The 15,436-nt window shown below is 57.5% G+C and overlaps 1 protein-coding gene across 4 annotated transcripts in view; it reads right to left on the minus strand.

Moving 5' to 3' along the window:
- Positions 1–8,269: 8,269 nt before the first annotated feature.
- Positions 8,270–15,436, minus strand: part of MECP2 (methyl-CpG binding protein 2) — a 53,673-nt gene continuing 46,506 nt past the window's right edge. For 2 of the 4 annotated variants that reach the window (XM_085007548.1, XM_085007547.1), the window contains 3 exons: positions 10,336–10,686; positions 9,411–9,465; positions 8,270–9,301 (listed from right to left, as the gene is read on the minus strand). In XM_085007548.1, the coding sequence (XP_084863674.1) occupies positions 8,403–9,173 (771 nt within the window). In that variant the 5' untranslated portion in view covers positions 9,174–9,301; positions 9,411–9,465; positions 10,336–10,686 and the 3' untranslated portion in view covers positions 8,270–8,402. Of the gene's footprint in view, positions 9,466–10,335; positions 10,687–15,436 lie in introns of all 4 variants that reach the window. The other 2 variants (XM_085007546.1, XM_021080802.2) reach the window with 1 other exon arrangement.

Here is a 15,436-nt window from a genome sequence, read left to right on the forward strand (position 1 = left end):
GGAAACTGCGTGCTGCCCATCTTTTCAAATAGTAAAAGAACCTTATGAAAAAATCACTTGATTTTACAACAAAAGACACAAACGGACATTTTTATGTAAATTTATAAGGCAAACTCTTTATATAATAAATAGGTTACAGGGATTCAGTGGGGGGTGTTTTTGAAACGTATACAGGTACATTCAGACAGGTTTACTGAAATGGTACAAATTTCCTTAATAAATTGCCTTTTGTTTTTAAATATATCAGTGCTTTCAGTCATTTGGCTATACACAAAGAACCTTTTTTTGAACACTACAAAAAAGCAATCAATATTTTTTGTTTTTAAAACGACCTACTTATTTTTCTAAAGTAATTGTCCCAAAACACAAAAACTGAAGGTGAATGCGATAGAGGGCTTTTGGAGACATCTCCAGCCAAGTCTGTCCTGGGCTGTTCCCCGCGCCCCACGCACGCCTTGCCCACCCTCGGGCGGGCTTCTGGGCTGGAGCCAGCTCCCTCTGCACTGGGCCACCTGTGTCACTGCGACTCAGGACGGGGCAGCGACTCTGTCGGGTTCTTGCCGCTACTCAACCCCACGCGCAAACAGTCGCCACAGTCAGCACTGTGCTCACCTTTCAGAGGAGGGGCCGCCAGGCGCTAAGGGGGCACGCGTTTGTCCCTGCTCCATCAGCCCTCCACAGTGTCTGGGAGGCAACGGCTTCTCTGAGAAGGAGGATCTGGACTTGCCATGAAAAAAGAAGGGGGTTTCTCACGTCCAAATTTTGCTGGGGATTGGATGACAGCAAAGAGAGGGCACCCCCTCCGCCATCACCTCTTCGTCTGGGCACGGGGGGGGGGGATTGAGAGGTCACGTCACGAGCGAGCACTGCGGGACGGGGCGGGAGGGGACGACGGTGCCCTGATCAGTAATGCCCACCCTGAACAGTAATGCCCTGTCAACGTATACCCGACCTGTGGCCATGGCGCAGGTCTCCAGGGAGATGCCCACCCTCTGTCTGAGCTGCACCACTCGGGCCCGCCCCAACCTTCTCCCACTGAGGCCAGGTTGGCTCTGCTCACACCCCTCGCGGGAACATCAGCCTTGTCTGTCCTTATTGAAAACATAACCATGATGCGAATAATCTCGGGGGGGGGGGGGGCAAAAGAATTCACCGAATGGAACAAAACCTGGTTTGGCTCTAACTTCGAAAACGGCAACACATCAGCTATTCGGTCCATTGGCTTTAGGCTTAACTTCTTTGGGTGGCTTCTGGCTGGTCTGGGCAGGGGTCTCGTCTTTGGATCTCCCCTCCTGGGGAAAAAGGACAGCCCCTCCAGTCCCGGTTACTGTCCCCTCCCTCCGAATTCTTTTGTTTGTAAAGAAAAGGTGTCTAGAAGCATTTGTCTCTGGAACAATTACTTTAAACATGGTTACAATACAGACTTCAGTTCAAACACAGAAGAGATTTACTTAGCAAAGTTCCTTTCACCCACCAAAAATTACACAAATATAAGCCTCAACACCACAGTTAAGAGGACCAGTAGAGAGAATCTTATGTTTGGAACACAAAAGGAGAAATAAAAACCAAACCAAACCCAAACAGAAAAACCCCAGAGAGACGAGGGGAGGGTGGAGGAGGGCAGGAGAGCAAACACAGCACACGTTACAGTGTCGGGGACACGGGAGCCCCGCGCGAGGAGGGGCTCGGCACACACTGAGTAACAGTCCTGGTGATATTTGGTCATATATTCATCAACTACGGACTCCGGAGCGGCTGTTATTGATTGAAGCAGTGACAAATCGAACGGAAAAGGAGGCCTCGGTAGCAAGGGAAGGAGTAGGCATCAGGTTCCGCAAGCCTTTTTTGCGCTCCACCGTCCAGCTCCCCAGAAACACTGACCTGGGTGGGCCCCGCTCTGCCGGGCGGGGCTGGAGGTCAGCGGATGAGGCTACCTCTGCGCTGATCTCGGATTCCAGCAGAAAGCACGCACGTGGACACACGCGGACACCCACCTGTGACAGCCGGGCGGCGGCGGCGGCGGTGGCGGCGGCGGCGACGGCTCCTCTGCCCCCCACCCCCACCCCCGGCCCCCGCCAGGCTGGGTGGGAGAGGGGGCTGGGACCCACCGCTAATACTGAACGAAGCCTGGAGCGAGCCCCCGGCCCGGCCCTCCGAGGGGCCCGAGGGCAGCCTGGCCACCCAAAGGGCCTGCGAGTGTTTCTCATTCGGATGCAGGCCTCAGAAGTAGTAATGACGCAGGGAGGGAAGCTTTTGGCCCTGGTGATTTTATAATGCTCTCTGCTTTGGAAGAACAAGTTTCTGGATTTTTTTTTTTTGGTGTTTTTAATTACTTAAAAAATGATCAAAAAGAACTGTTACGGCTAAACTCCAGCAGATATTGCTCATTAAGAATTACAAAAGCAAATGCAATTACTCGTAGGATAGGGGAGAAGAGAAAGGGGCATTTCTGGAGTCTTCGCTACCTCCTGGAGGGGACCCACGGGACCTCATAGATGGTTTGGGGTCCCTGGTGTTCTACCTGGTACGGCTCAAACGTTCAGAGACGCGGCCTTCAATCTCCCCTCCAGCCCCCGGACTCAGCAAAGCGGGAGCCCTCCTGCTGGCGATGGCTCTGACCGGGTCACTGGAAGGGGTGGGGCTGGGTGTCAGGCCATCCCCATGGACTCCAGCTGCCGCACCCAGAGATCGAAGGGGACCAGGCAGTGCCAACTACCTTCTAGGCTTTGCCAGAGCGAGTGAGGGCACACTGTGGCACCCCACCCCACCGCCACTGAAATGAGCTGTCCTGCACCAGCACCCTGGGGCCCCTCTCACGAACTCGGGAGAAACAGTGCAAAACCCAGGTACTGCCTGGGGCCTCCTCCGCTTGGCACAGGGAAGCCCTTGAAAAAGCGAGGAAAGACCACGGATCTGCTTGGACAGAAGAAGTGACCAGCAGACAGATTTGTCGTTTTTTTTTTTCATTTGTTTGTTTTTTTTTTTTTTGTTTTTTTGGTCTTTTTTTTTTTTATTTTCCCTTGTCCTATGCTATGGTTATCAGAAATATTGTAATTAAGCAACAGGTATAATTTTAACAGGTCTTTTTTTGTGTGTGGAGCCACAAGCAAAATGAGTTTATAACTGTGCAATATACAGATATATATAGATATAAAACTTCAACCGCTCTGTGTGTCTACTCGGTGCATTAAATAAAAGGGACAGAACTAAAAGCAAAACTAAAAAGCAAAACAAAAGCCCAGGACAGAAGAGACCAAGCAGGCCTATGCGTATAGTCTACAAGATACTGCAGAGAATCAGGGTCACCAGGAAGAACAGCTTTGTCACTTGACACGCAAACACTGCGGGGACAGGGACTACCAGTGGGCAGGAGCCAAACCTCTTGGCCTTTTTTCTCTCACTGCTGAGCAGGACCTGAGGAGAGGCAGGAGAGAGGGGGCAGCGAACAGAGCAAAGGCAATCTGCAGGTTTCCCATCGGTTCTGGAACTCGAGGCTGGAGGTCTCGGCTCTGCCCAGCACCTGTCCTTGCCCCCACCCTACCTCTGCCCCAGGGGCTCTTGCGGGTGAGGGGCAAGGGGGGCAGAGCCCAAGGTGAGTGCCACCTCGCCTGGGCCCTAGGCCCCAAGGAGTGTGGAGCAGGGGACCAGCCTTGGGGGCGGGCTGCACCCCTCTCCGTCCCAGTCGCCTGGGCCCTGTTAGAACTCATCCTCCTGACACGGCCGCACTGGGGTGGGCTCTGCGGACCTGAGAAAGGAGGCGCTGGGCAGTGAGAAGGTCGCGGGCCTTCCGATGCCCTGCCGAACATGCTCCTTCCCACCCCGGGAACTGGGCTCCTGCAGCTTTGGGACAGGCAGGCCTCCCTCCCAGGACAGAGGCGGCAGCTGAGTCCTTGGGGACTGCTACCCCCTAAGGAGAGGGGGGCTCTCCAGGGACAGGATGACCCTGTGTCTCAGACCCAGCCGTTTCAGGCTGGATTCCCCCAGGCCTGCAGCGCCCACCACATACCAGGCCAGGCTCCAAGTGTCATTACATCAGCATTTTTGCAAAGGCTTTTGCTCTTACTCCTTCGGAAACATCTCGATGTAGTTTCTTGCTAAATGTTTCCGAAGTCTTCCTTCTGAATTGTTGACAAGGGGTTTTGCTGTTCACTTTCCCCCCTTGAACACGGAACTTTAGACCCTGGGGGAGGCAGTATCCTAGCGGTTTGTAACAATCAGACCACGCCTTTTCTAAAGACTGGTACGGTTTTGAAAAGAGAAAGCAGCAAAAACAGAGACTCCACCAGTCCCCGGAGTGGACGGGCGCACTGGCAGAGAGCAGCTGGGAGCGGGCCCTCTGTGCGGCGGGACCTCGACGACAGGCAGGCGGGGCAGCACTGCTGCGCTTCCCCCACCCCGACCCCCAGGCCACCAAGACTCAGGGGCCTGGCCACGCCACGGCCACAGGGCTCTGGGCCACCCGTGGGTGAAACTCGCATCGGGAAACAATCTGAGGCAACCAGCCCACCAGGGATGGACGCACAAAGCTCGAACTGGTACCCTACCTGTGACCTCCCCTGGCCCCGTCAGCCCAGAGAGCCTGGCAGGAATGCTCTGGAAGGCAGGCATGGGGCTCAGCTGCCAGGTGCCACCTGGGCTCTACAGTATCCACCTGGTGCATCAGTCCTCGCGCTCTGCTCCCTCCTGGGCTTGAGCTGCTCACTGAGAGGTACTTAAAATCCAGCCATCCTGCCCGCTAAGGAAAGTCCTTTGCCACCACACATAGGGGATGGTTTCCGGCTAGTGCCGTCACAGCAACAAGCTGGGCGGAGGGGCAGGCGACCCCCTGGGGCCCCTAGCCTGGGATGACACACCCACACAGACGGGGGCGCACACCTGCGTGGGGTCTCCTTCCAAGCAGCTGAGGGGACGGGGTCCCTGGCTGCTTTGGCACTGATGGACTGGGGGCCGTGCCACTTCCAGGCGCCTGCTGTGCCCTCGGACGCGGGCGCGCAGCACCCGCCGAAGGGGGCTGTACTAGAGCCTGGCTGTGGCCGTGTCCCCAGTGCACTGCAGTGTCGAGGCCAGCAACTACACGGGTTAGGGCAGGCCCACCGCCGGGCGGGGCGGGGCGGGGCCGGGCTGGGCGTGTGGGAGGCGCTGGAGGCCGCGCGGAGTTCCGTCGGGGGAGGAGGTAGTCACTAGTAACCGGAACAGGGTTGGGGAGGGCGAACACGACTCTACCTCGCCCCACGGGTACCGGGTACCGGGACGAAAGCTGGCGGGAATGCCTACGTTCTTGACCCCGTCCCTCAAAGATGCCCCCCATCTTCCTGGACTTGAAGGACACACAGACTGGAGGCCACAACCCCAAGCTGGGCGAGACACGGCTGGTGGGAATTCCGTGGCTCAGGCTTTCCCGCCAACCTGCCTGACTCCAGGCGGCTCACTCGGCCTTCGTGTAGGTCTTCGTGTAGGGACGAGGCTATGCGCAAGAGGGGAGGGAAGCCGAAAGCCCCAAGGTTTTCGGCCCCGCCTGCAGCCTTGAAACCCTAGGGGAAGATGCTGAGGAGAGAGGGGGCTGCAGGTCAGGCTGGGCTGAAAGGAAATGACACTGGAGAGTTTGTGTTTTCAGCGGCCGACGCCCAGTCCGCCCCAGAATGAAGTGTTACGCGTGAAAGGGGGGCAGGGCCAGCCTAGCTCTCCTTGTCCCAGGACCAGATGGTACCAAGCCAATGGGGAGGCCAGCTCTTGATACTGGTCCCAGGAACCACATTTTACTGGAATCCAAGTGTAACGCCTAAAAACCTGGCCAACCAAAACAGAGGGCGCCTCCACGACAAACTGGCTGGACATCGTGCTCACACGGACAGGAGTCCTTGGGGGTGTGCCAGGAGCCTGCTGTCCTCAGAGGAAGAGGGGTCCCGAAGGACGCGACCCTCCTCCAATCCCCATCCCTTCCTGGGGAGGCGTCAGAAGTGAAGCCTGGAGGGTCGACAGGAGAGCGGGTTTGGTTGTGGGACGTGCTTTTGCAGCATCAGGAAATGGATACAAAAATGCTAGAAAGGCAACTACAAGGCTACAAACAGAACGGGGCAGACTCCCTTGCTTCTAACCATTCTGGGAGAGACAGACACGTGTTTTTTTCTTAAGCTACTGATTGGAACTGTCCACTATGGTTCCTGATCACTAAGGACTGGCGAGGAGGTGCTAGACAGTTTCTAGGATGTTTCACTCCTTCATGGTTACACCGCAGTGAGGAAGCCAGGGGACAAGAACTGAAATACACGAGACAACACGCACTTGACAGTTCATGGCAGCAGCTCACGTGGGACGTGCTTGTGGGTGTTTCTGGAAGCATAAGACTGCTGTCTCGTTTGCTACTTTGATAAGGTACTTCTTAGTTGGACAGATTTAGATATAAGAGACATCTCTGTAAACACAGAAAAGGATATACCAATATGATGAAGATATGCAGCTAGATAAGGACTTCCTGAACAGAGGATGAAAGCACGGGATCCCACATTGAAACCCATCAATTAAGAGCCCACAGCAAAGCCAAGCCCCACACCACAGCCCCGGTGCAAAGGCGTGAGGCACACCTGCTCTCCTGCAAGCGGAGACCAAACGGGGCCCAGCAGACAAGAACCCGCGTGGAGAGGAGCGGCAAGGGGGCATCCGCACTGGTTCCGCCTGCCGCCCTGCCCTGCCGAGGTCTGGCAGAGGCCAAGGGCAGGGCTGGGCCACTCTATGACTCTGGCAGGCCGCCGTGGGTCTCTGTGCTGCCCTTGGCTCCCAAGCCCAAATTCGGCCCAACGTCTCCCAGCCACTTCTGTTGAGTGGAAGGGTGAAAAGGCATGGGGTCTGGGAGCTGGGATCTGACCAAGGAAGGGGCCTCCTAGGAGAGTAGGACCTCACCGCTCCCTTGCCCTTCAGAGAGGCTGAGGTGCTAGGGCCGGGTGGATTCGGCAGAGCCTGGGGCTTCCTCAGGGCCCAGAAGTGGGTGGGGTGAGTTCTAGGGGCCTGAGCGGACTGAGGTCGGCTCAGGGTACAGCTGGGCACTGCGGCTGCCTGGAACAGAAGGGATAAACGAGGAGGACAGCGGAGGGGAAGAAGTGAAGGATGAAATGAAAGGAGGCAGAAATGGCAGGAGAAAAGAGAAACCAATCAGGAAGTCCTTATAAATTGCAGCAAACACTTAGAGTTTCGGAGCTTCGTGGGAACCCTATGTGCTGAGCCCACTTGAAAACAAGCGCAGGTATATACAGATCCAGGTAGTTCTCAACCCCGTCACGTCTGGTGGCTTAAGGGACAAAGTGTCACGCATTCAAGCCAGTCTGCTCTCTCAGAGGGTGTTTGTTTTGAAGTGGGCACATGAAGACTCAATAGTGCAAATAGTTCTAAGCTGTCCCTATGGGAGTTCGAGTTGGGAAGTTTTGGAAGAACGTTTTCCCTTCCTTGGCCCTAGCCCCCTGCCCCATCTCCTAAGGCTCTAACTATCAGGTACAACTGCTCTGAGCGACGGGGAGGCCCTCCTGCCGCTGCGCTAGGCCGCCTGGAGGCCCGGCCAGCCTGCCCGGGGGGCCTCGTCCCACCACCGCCGCCGCCGCCACCGCTGCCGCCGCCACGGCCTCTCTCTAGCGCCACCCGCTGGAGGTCGGCCCTGGGCCATCCTGTCCTCGGGCTCAGGCCATCGTACACCCAGCAGCTCAAAGGACGCCTCCCTCCTGGCCATGCCAGCACGGGGGCCAACAGGTGCTACGTCCCGGTCCTGGGAAACATCCTTGTCGAGGTTGGATGGGGGCTGGCGTGGCGCCGGGCTTCTGCCACCCCGGGTGGGACGACACAGGCTATAGCCGCTGGCCGTCTCTGTCTGCTCTAAAGAAGCCAGCTGTCCCTGGCCGCACACCTCCTTGTCCCGACGTGGCTGCGGGGGGCGGGGGGGGGGGAGGTGGGGCCGCTGGAGGCAGGGCAGGGTGGGGGGAGAGGAGAGCTGAGACCGGGGCGCCAACGGCACCAAAACCAGGAGCGTCCTCTCAACGGCTCTCTGTCCCTAACGACCACGTGAGGGGAGGGCTGGGTGGGGAGGTGCAGGCGTACCCTAAGAAGCCTGGTCAACAGCTTGTCTGGTCAGTAGTATCTGCAGCAAGCCTTGTTGAAGGAGCCTAGTTTAGAAAAGTGCAAAGCTACTTCTGGCCCTGGTTAGGTCTTCAACCTGACTGTGCTTGTCGGTAAGAAAAACATCCCCAATGCTCCAACTACTCCCACCCTGAAGCCACGAAACTCTAAGTTTACTGAAAGAAAAAAAAATATTTTTTATTTCAGTTAATCGGGAAGCTTTGTCAGAGCCCTACCCATAAGGAGAAGAGACAACAGCTGCCTTTATTCTTGTTGGTTTGCTTGGCCATCCGCTCTGCGCAAAGTCAGCTAACTCTCTCGGTCACGGGCGTCCGGCTGTCCACAGGCTCCTCTCTGTTTGGCCTTGGCATGGAGGACGAGACAATGTCTTTGCGCTCTCCCTCCCCTCGGTGTTTGTACTTTTCTGCGGCCGTGGCGGCGGTCGCGACGGCGGGCTGAGTCTTAGCGGGCTCCTTGGGGCAGCCGTCGCTCTCCAGCGAGCCCGCTCTCGGCATCTTCTCCTCTCTGCAGACGTTGCTGCTCAAGTCCTGGGGCTCGGGGGGGCTGGCGGGGTCCTCGGAGCTCTGCGGCTCGGGCGGGGGCGGGGGCGGGGGCGGGAGCAGCGGCGCGGGCGCCTTCGGGGGCTCCGCGTGGTGGTGGTGGTGGTGATGCTCCTTCTTGGGGGGCGAGGAGGCGCTGCCCTCCTTGCTCTTGCGCCCAGGGCTCTTGCAGGTCTTCAGTCCCTTCCCGCTCTTCTCGCCGAGGGTGGACACCAGCAGGGGCTTCACCACCTCCTTCACCTCGATGCTCACCGTCTCCCGGGTCTTGCGCTTCTTGATGGGGAGCACGGTTTCTTGCACGGACCGGATGGAAGACTCCTTCACGGCTTTCTTCTTGGCCTCGGCGGCGGCAGCTGCCACCACACTGCCCGGCTTCCGGCCCCGCTTCTTGGGGATGGCCTGGGGGTCGGCCTCAGCTTTTCGCTTCCTGCCAGGGCGTTTGATGACCATGACCTGGGCCGACGTGGTGGCCCCACCCCCTTCAGCCTTGCTCCCCGGCGAGGCTTGAAAAGGCATCTTGACGAGCAGCTTCCCGGGACTTTTCTCCAGGACCCTTTTCACCTGCACGCCCTCGGACGCTGCTGCCTTGGGTCTCGTGGTGCCACTCCCTTTGGGGCGTCCCCGACCTCTGCCAGTTCCTGGAGCTTTGGGAGATTTGGGCTTCTTAGGTGGTTTCTGCTCTCGCCGGGAGGGGCTCCCTCTCCCAGTTACCGTGAAGTCAAAATCATTAGGGTCCAGGGAGGTGTCGCCTACCTTTTCGAAGTACGCAATCAACTCCACTTTAGAGCGAAAGGCTTTTCCCTGGGGACTGTGGGAACAAATGGAGAGACACAAAGAACGATCAGAAGCTTCCACGGCAATACCGGAGAGGGGCAGAGGAGAAGGCGGCGATGAACTCTCTGACAGAAGCCATTCTGCAGCTGACATGCCAGATGACACAGCTGAACAAGAGTCACGTTTAAGAAAAGCTGAGATGAGCTAAGAAAGCTAGGGGGCCGAGGCCTGAGGTGCTGCAGCTCAGCGAGGCTGTCTGCAAGCGTCGTTGGAAAACTGCTAACCTCCATGGAAACATCTAAGGGGCAGAACTGAAACACACGTGTTCACGCTCCTCCTCTGAAGCTCTGGCGTGGAAGTTACTCTGTTTGGACAGGTAACACCAGCCGACCAGCCCAACGCCGGCCAAAGGCAAGAGGGACAGCTGGGGAGGCACGCGGGGGCCTCCGGGTCTCTCCCCAGAGGCCGGGGCAGAAAGCCCCCCTTTCCCGGTCTCATTCACGGGGTGGGCCGAACCCTAAGGAACTACCTGCTGGGGCTCAGGGGGCCTCTGCTGGTACCCTGACTGCGGCCCTGGATCGGCCCTGCTGCTCTGCCATGTCCAGGTGAGGCTCGAGGATGGCCACGGTCCAGCCACACTCTGCTACCCGCCCCCCCCGCCACGTCACTCAGGGCTGGGACCCAGGCACACAGTCACTGCAAGCATACCTGACTGCACCCACAAAGGCTGGTCCTGACTGAGGTCCCCGACCCAAGGTGGCCTTACGCACACATGTTTTCCTGATCAACGGACAGCAAAGAGCTATGTTCCTAGGGCGCCCCCTCGGTTTCTCAGCACCTGTCCCTGTCCCCCCGCCCGCCTGACCCGCCCTGCTCTGCAGAGAGAGGAGCTGCCTTTACTTACTTGATCAAATACACATCATACTTCCCAGCGGAGCGGCCGGATTTCCTTTGCTTAAGCTTTCGGGTCCAACCTTCAGGCAGCGTGGGGTCGTCGTACATGGGCCCCCGGTCGCGAATGATGGAGCGCCGCTGCTTAGGGGAGGCAGAAGCTTCTGGGACAGCGGGCGCTGAGCCTGACCCTTCCGAGGTCTCTGCTTTGCCTGCCTCTGCTGGCTCTGCAGAGTGGTGGGCCGGCGGCTGCAGGGGCTCATGCTTGCCCTCTCGGTCGTCTTTCTTATCCTTCTTCACCTTTTTAAACTTCAAAGGTTTGTCCTTCAGGCCCTGGAGATCTTGTTCTTCTGACTTTTCTTCCCTGAAGCGTTAAACAAGCATGTCAGTATCACAGAGAACACAGCGGTTTGCAGCAAAAGTGAGCAATGGCAGGTCCAGGGCAAAGGCGCCGCCCGCCGGAGCGCGCCCGGGTCCAGATGCCCTTGCCCGTCACAGATTTCTTTAGAGCGTCTGCGCTGCTGACACTTGGCCACCCCGAGCCCCGCTCCTAGCAGGCCTGCACACCGTGTGGCGCTCTGCTTTATGAGCCATCCCCCAGGGCCTCTGGGTTTGACAGGTAGGTGCCTTCGCTTGCTGGAGAGGGAGCTGCCCGCCCGCCGAGATGCAGCGGGGGCGCGGCTCCTGTTCAGGAAGGCCTGGCTTGGGTGTTGCTACGGCTTGTGTACCTGGGGTCTTTTCAAATGTGTGCTCAACAGAAATAGGGCAGGACGCCTTGCTGATGGGAACAGCCCCACACTGCCCCCGGGGAGGCGGCGCGCCGTGCAGTGCTGTGGAAAACCAGGTAAGTTTGGAGCCAGCCGACCTGAGCTCAAATCCTGACTTTGCCATTTCCAAACATGGACCCCGCCTCGACATCCCTGCCTCAGTTTCCTCATCCCGAGAACGGGTACCAACACCCCAGAAAGAGGAGAGTCGCAAAGACACTCTTGCCCAGGGCTCTCGCGGGAGAAGAGCAGCAGTCCTGGGTCGGGTGAACCTTTACCACCGGACTCTCCCCGCGGGGCAGCGCCTCGGCCTTGGCCAGTGGGAAGGAAGAGGGAGGAGGGAGGCCCCGAGGAACACCCTCGTCATTCCACGCTCGCGCACGGACGCAACCGCTGCTTCCCGAAGCTCCCCTCCTGCCTGGCGGGGGCGGGGGGGGCGGGGGGGGGGCTCCTTCCTTGTGGACTTCGGAAACGGTCACCCGGACCCGGATCAGAGTCTGCCCCTGACGCTCCTGCGGCTGGGCCAGGAGGCCTGCAAAGAAGAATGGTGGGCTTGGAATCGGCCCACAGCTCGTCCTGGAAAAGACCAAGACCACCCCTGTCCGCCGCCTCTGGCTGGTCTACCCCAAGTGACTTCGCTTCTCGTCCACACCATGGCGATGCCAACAAAGGCACCAAGGAAGCCAGACTCGAATGACATGGATACGTCACCGGAACACTCAGTGCCACGAGGACACCCCTTTCCTGGACGGCTCAGGTCAGGCTCGCCCCGACCTCCTCCCTCTCCTGGCTCCTCCGGCACAGAGCGTGCTTTCTCGTGGCCCCCAGTCTTAGCTGGGAGTGGGCCTGCAGGCCACTGTCACAGAAGGGAGAAGGGGAGGTTGCCAGCAGAGCAGACCGGAGCCACCACCTCCACACAGCACACAGTGTGCTGCTCCCTGGAACCTGGACAGCCGCGGACTCAGAGGAAAACACTGCACCAGTGGCAAAGCCACTCTTGTTCTTGTTCGCAGGCCCCGAGTACGTTACCCCCGGTGAGGTCAAGTACAAACCACTTGCCCCAGGAATGCCTCTTAGACACAATCCAGGTTGTCCATGCCATCTAGGGAGCCCCTTCTCGAAGTCTACCCTGAAGAGATGCCTCCAGAAAGGCAAAACAACAGATGCGGGACGCCACCTGCGACGGTGTTATTCTCAGCAGCCCAAGACCACTTCGCCACTGCCACCAGAGGCCTACTGGACAGAGCGTGACACACCCGCACCAGAGCCGGGGCGGGGGGGACCGAGGTGAGCACAGGCATGGGGCAGGACCTCTCTGGATACGGTTTCAGTCTCCAAATCATGTAAATGTTTACATAAGCGTAAAGAAAATGAAAACAACCCGCCTGGCAGCTCCGGAAAGACCCTGGGCTGGCCCCTGGGAGCAGCGGGTGGAAAGGCAGGGCACACTGGGAGAACAGGAAGGGTCAAAGGACACAGGCTCCTCGCATTTGCCAAGGCTGTGACCAGGTAGGTGTCTAAAAGAATGAACAGCTTAGCACACAGCGAGCAAACCTCACTGGATAAAGCTGGGGGGAGGGAGGAAGACCTAAAGACGTGAGGATCCCATGGGGCTTAAGTGGGAAGAAGGTTCGGGAAGCAGAGATGCCTGAAGTGGGGGACGTGGGGGGGGGTGCTGTCTCGGGTTCTATTCTGAGCGTGATGGGAGCTATCAGGGAGCTCTGTGCAGGGGACAGGACGAGGGCTCTTGTTTTCAAAGGATCCCTTTAGCTGCCGTGTGAAGGTCGGCCTGGGTGGGGCACCTAAGAGGGACGCTCGGCAGGGTCCAAAACGAAGACAGAGAGGACTTGGGACGTGAGCAGGAGGAGGAGCAATAGACCTGGTCAGGAGCAGACGGGAGGTACAGCCACAGCCACGATTCGAAGCCCAAGGAGAGACTAACACAACACCCTAAGTTAACAACAAACAAAAGACGCTCAAACTACAAGGTGGGGAGACACCTGTGCCCAGACTCTGACTTGGCCCAAACGAAGTGAGTTCAGTTTTTTACTGTGATAAAATATACATAACATAAAATTTGCCTTTTCAACTGTTTTTAAGGATGCAGTAAGTGAATTCTGTTCCCAAAGACGGGGAGTGAAAGGATCTTTATCTGTGATATTCGAGTTCTTGTGTTTATTTTTCAGTCGAGGCTAGTTGAATGAGATATCTATGCACTCCTTTTCTGCACCCCAAGACGCGGGACACAGTTCCCTGTGCTCGACAGCAGAACCTCACTGCTTAGCCATTCTCAATGCCATAGTTTGTAGCTGCCAACCCCAACGCCCCGTGTAGGCCCACTCCTTCCCTCTCCAGTTCTGTCAAATCGGAACTCCCTGAAGCAGCTATGACAGTATGGTGATTTTCAACTCCATGCCTTGAGGGGCACAGAGGTATTCCTTAAGTTATATTCTGTTACTTTTCTCCTTAAAAAGAAAACCCCACTGAGGAGTTCCCGTCGTGGCGCAGTGGTTAACGAATCCGACCGGGAACCATGAGGTTGTGGGTTCGGTCCCTGGCCTCGCTCAGTGGGTGAAGGATCTGGCGTTGCCGTGAGCTGTGGTGTAGGTCGCAGACGTGGCTCGGATCCTGCGTGGCTGTGGCTCTGGCGTAGGCCGGTGGCTACAGCTCTGATTAGATCCCTAGCCTGGGAACCTCCAGATGCTGTAGGTGCGACCCTAAAAAGCGGAAGAAAAAAAAAAAAAAAAAGGAAAAGAAAAGAAAAGAAAAGAAAATCCCACTGAGAAGCCTGGAAGCCATTCTGCTGGGCATGGAGTCAAGGTTGAAATGATGCAAAACACGTAATCCAAGAGAGTCTGCCCTCGGCTCAGCCACCTGCTCGGTCTCAGGGTGACCTGAGGGAGCAAGGCCAGGGTGGGGGACCAGGCGAGTCCCTGACGCCCCCTCCCACCAGGAGGTTTACCATATTTGCTGAAACACACTTTTCTCAAAGAAACCAAACAGCCCTCTTCAACCTCCCTCTCCTCAGACCATGTACATGAGTGTGTGCCTACACCCGCACGTGGGCACGCGCACACACGCACGCGCACAAGCACACCCTGAGAGGAACATAAGAGCTGGGCACCTAGTTCTTAAGTTCACACGCTTAGCCTTGGGAGCAGCCCCCCAAAAATCACCTCTTCAACTCTTCAGTGTCCCAGGTGGAGAGAAAAGCAAGTACGACTCAGACAAGGGAACCGGTCAAGGTCACACCTGAGTCGACCTGCGCTGGGCAACTACGCATGCCTGGAGCCAGCCTCTGCTAAGGGCTGGGAGGCCGGGGTAGACTCCGTATCAGTCTTCGCTCGTCGAGAGCTCCCAATCTGGGCTGCGGAGGGGAGGCAACAGGGAAAGAGCCCTACTCTCATCTGTTCCGGGCACAGGAGAAGCCCAGACACTGCTGGGTGTTTAGGCCAGGAGGGGGTGCCTAGGGTAGGCCAGACCGGATGGGCGCGGGCAGCATCACCCACAGCCCATGCCAGCAGCACTGTGACCCCGTCCCTGGAGGGAGAAACAACTACTGAAAAGCAGCCCACCTCCAGGCCAGCCACCACCCTCATCTTCACTTGGGCTAAAATGGCACTTGCGAGCAGCCTTCCGAGCTCCTGCCGGCTGCTCCCACGAGCAGGAGCACCCCAGGCTCCCCTGGTGGTGTATTCTGGATACACCACCGTGCAGGTCAAGGACCCAGTGAGCACGTGGCTTCTCTTTTCCTGTCATCTCCCTGCTCAATGCACAGCACTAGGCACAGGGCACCTCTTTCCACAGTCATATGCCTCTGGCCATCAGCCTCTAGGAGCAGGGCTAGTTAGCGCCCAAAGCCGGCAGGCTCTGGTGGGTTGAGGTTGGCAGATGCTGCTGGAGTGGTCACTGAGCGCCTCGGTGACATGTTCGCCCCGTGAAGGCAGGCAGTGATGTCAACACGGATGAGGGAGAGGTCACAGAGGATGGTCGCACTGGGAGGACACATCAGCTTCTACAGACACTCCTTCTGCTGAAACGACTAAAAGTGCTGGCGTGAACATCTTCTAGAAAATGTTATAAAAGATAACGGTTAAAGTCTTATACTCACGAGCTGGCAAGAAAGTCATGAATACACGGGCTAAAGGGGAAGGAAGGGAAAGGCTCCTGTTCTGCAGAGACATGTGGCAGGTGCCCCCTTAACAAGCGACTGCACAAGTGGCCGGCCTGATCCTGAGGCTGAGTCTACTCCTGGGGAAAGGAGGCCGAAGAGCTGGGAGCCCCAAGAGCAACAGGCCATTGTGGACCGGCTCCCTGGTCTGACTGAGAGTATGCCTCCAGGAGAGC

This window comes from Sus scrofa, chromosome X (genome assembly GCF_054392235.1).
Source record: "Sus scrofa isolate SSC_HxYL_T2T_F1_AM1 chromosome X, Sscrofa_HxYL_maternal_Yorkshire_Landrace_v2.0, whole genome shotgun sequence".
Classification (NCBI taxonomy): domain Eukaryota; kingdom Metazoa; phylum Chordata; class Mammalia; order Artiodactyla; family Suidae; genus Sus; species Sus scrofa.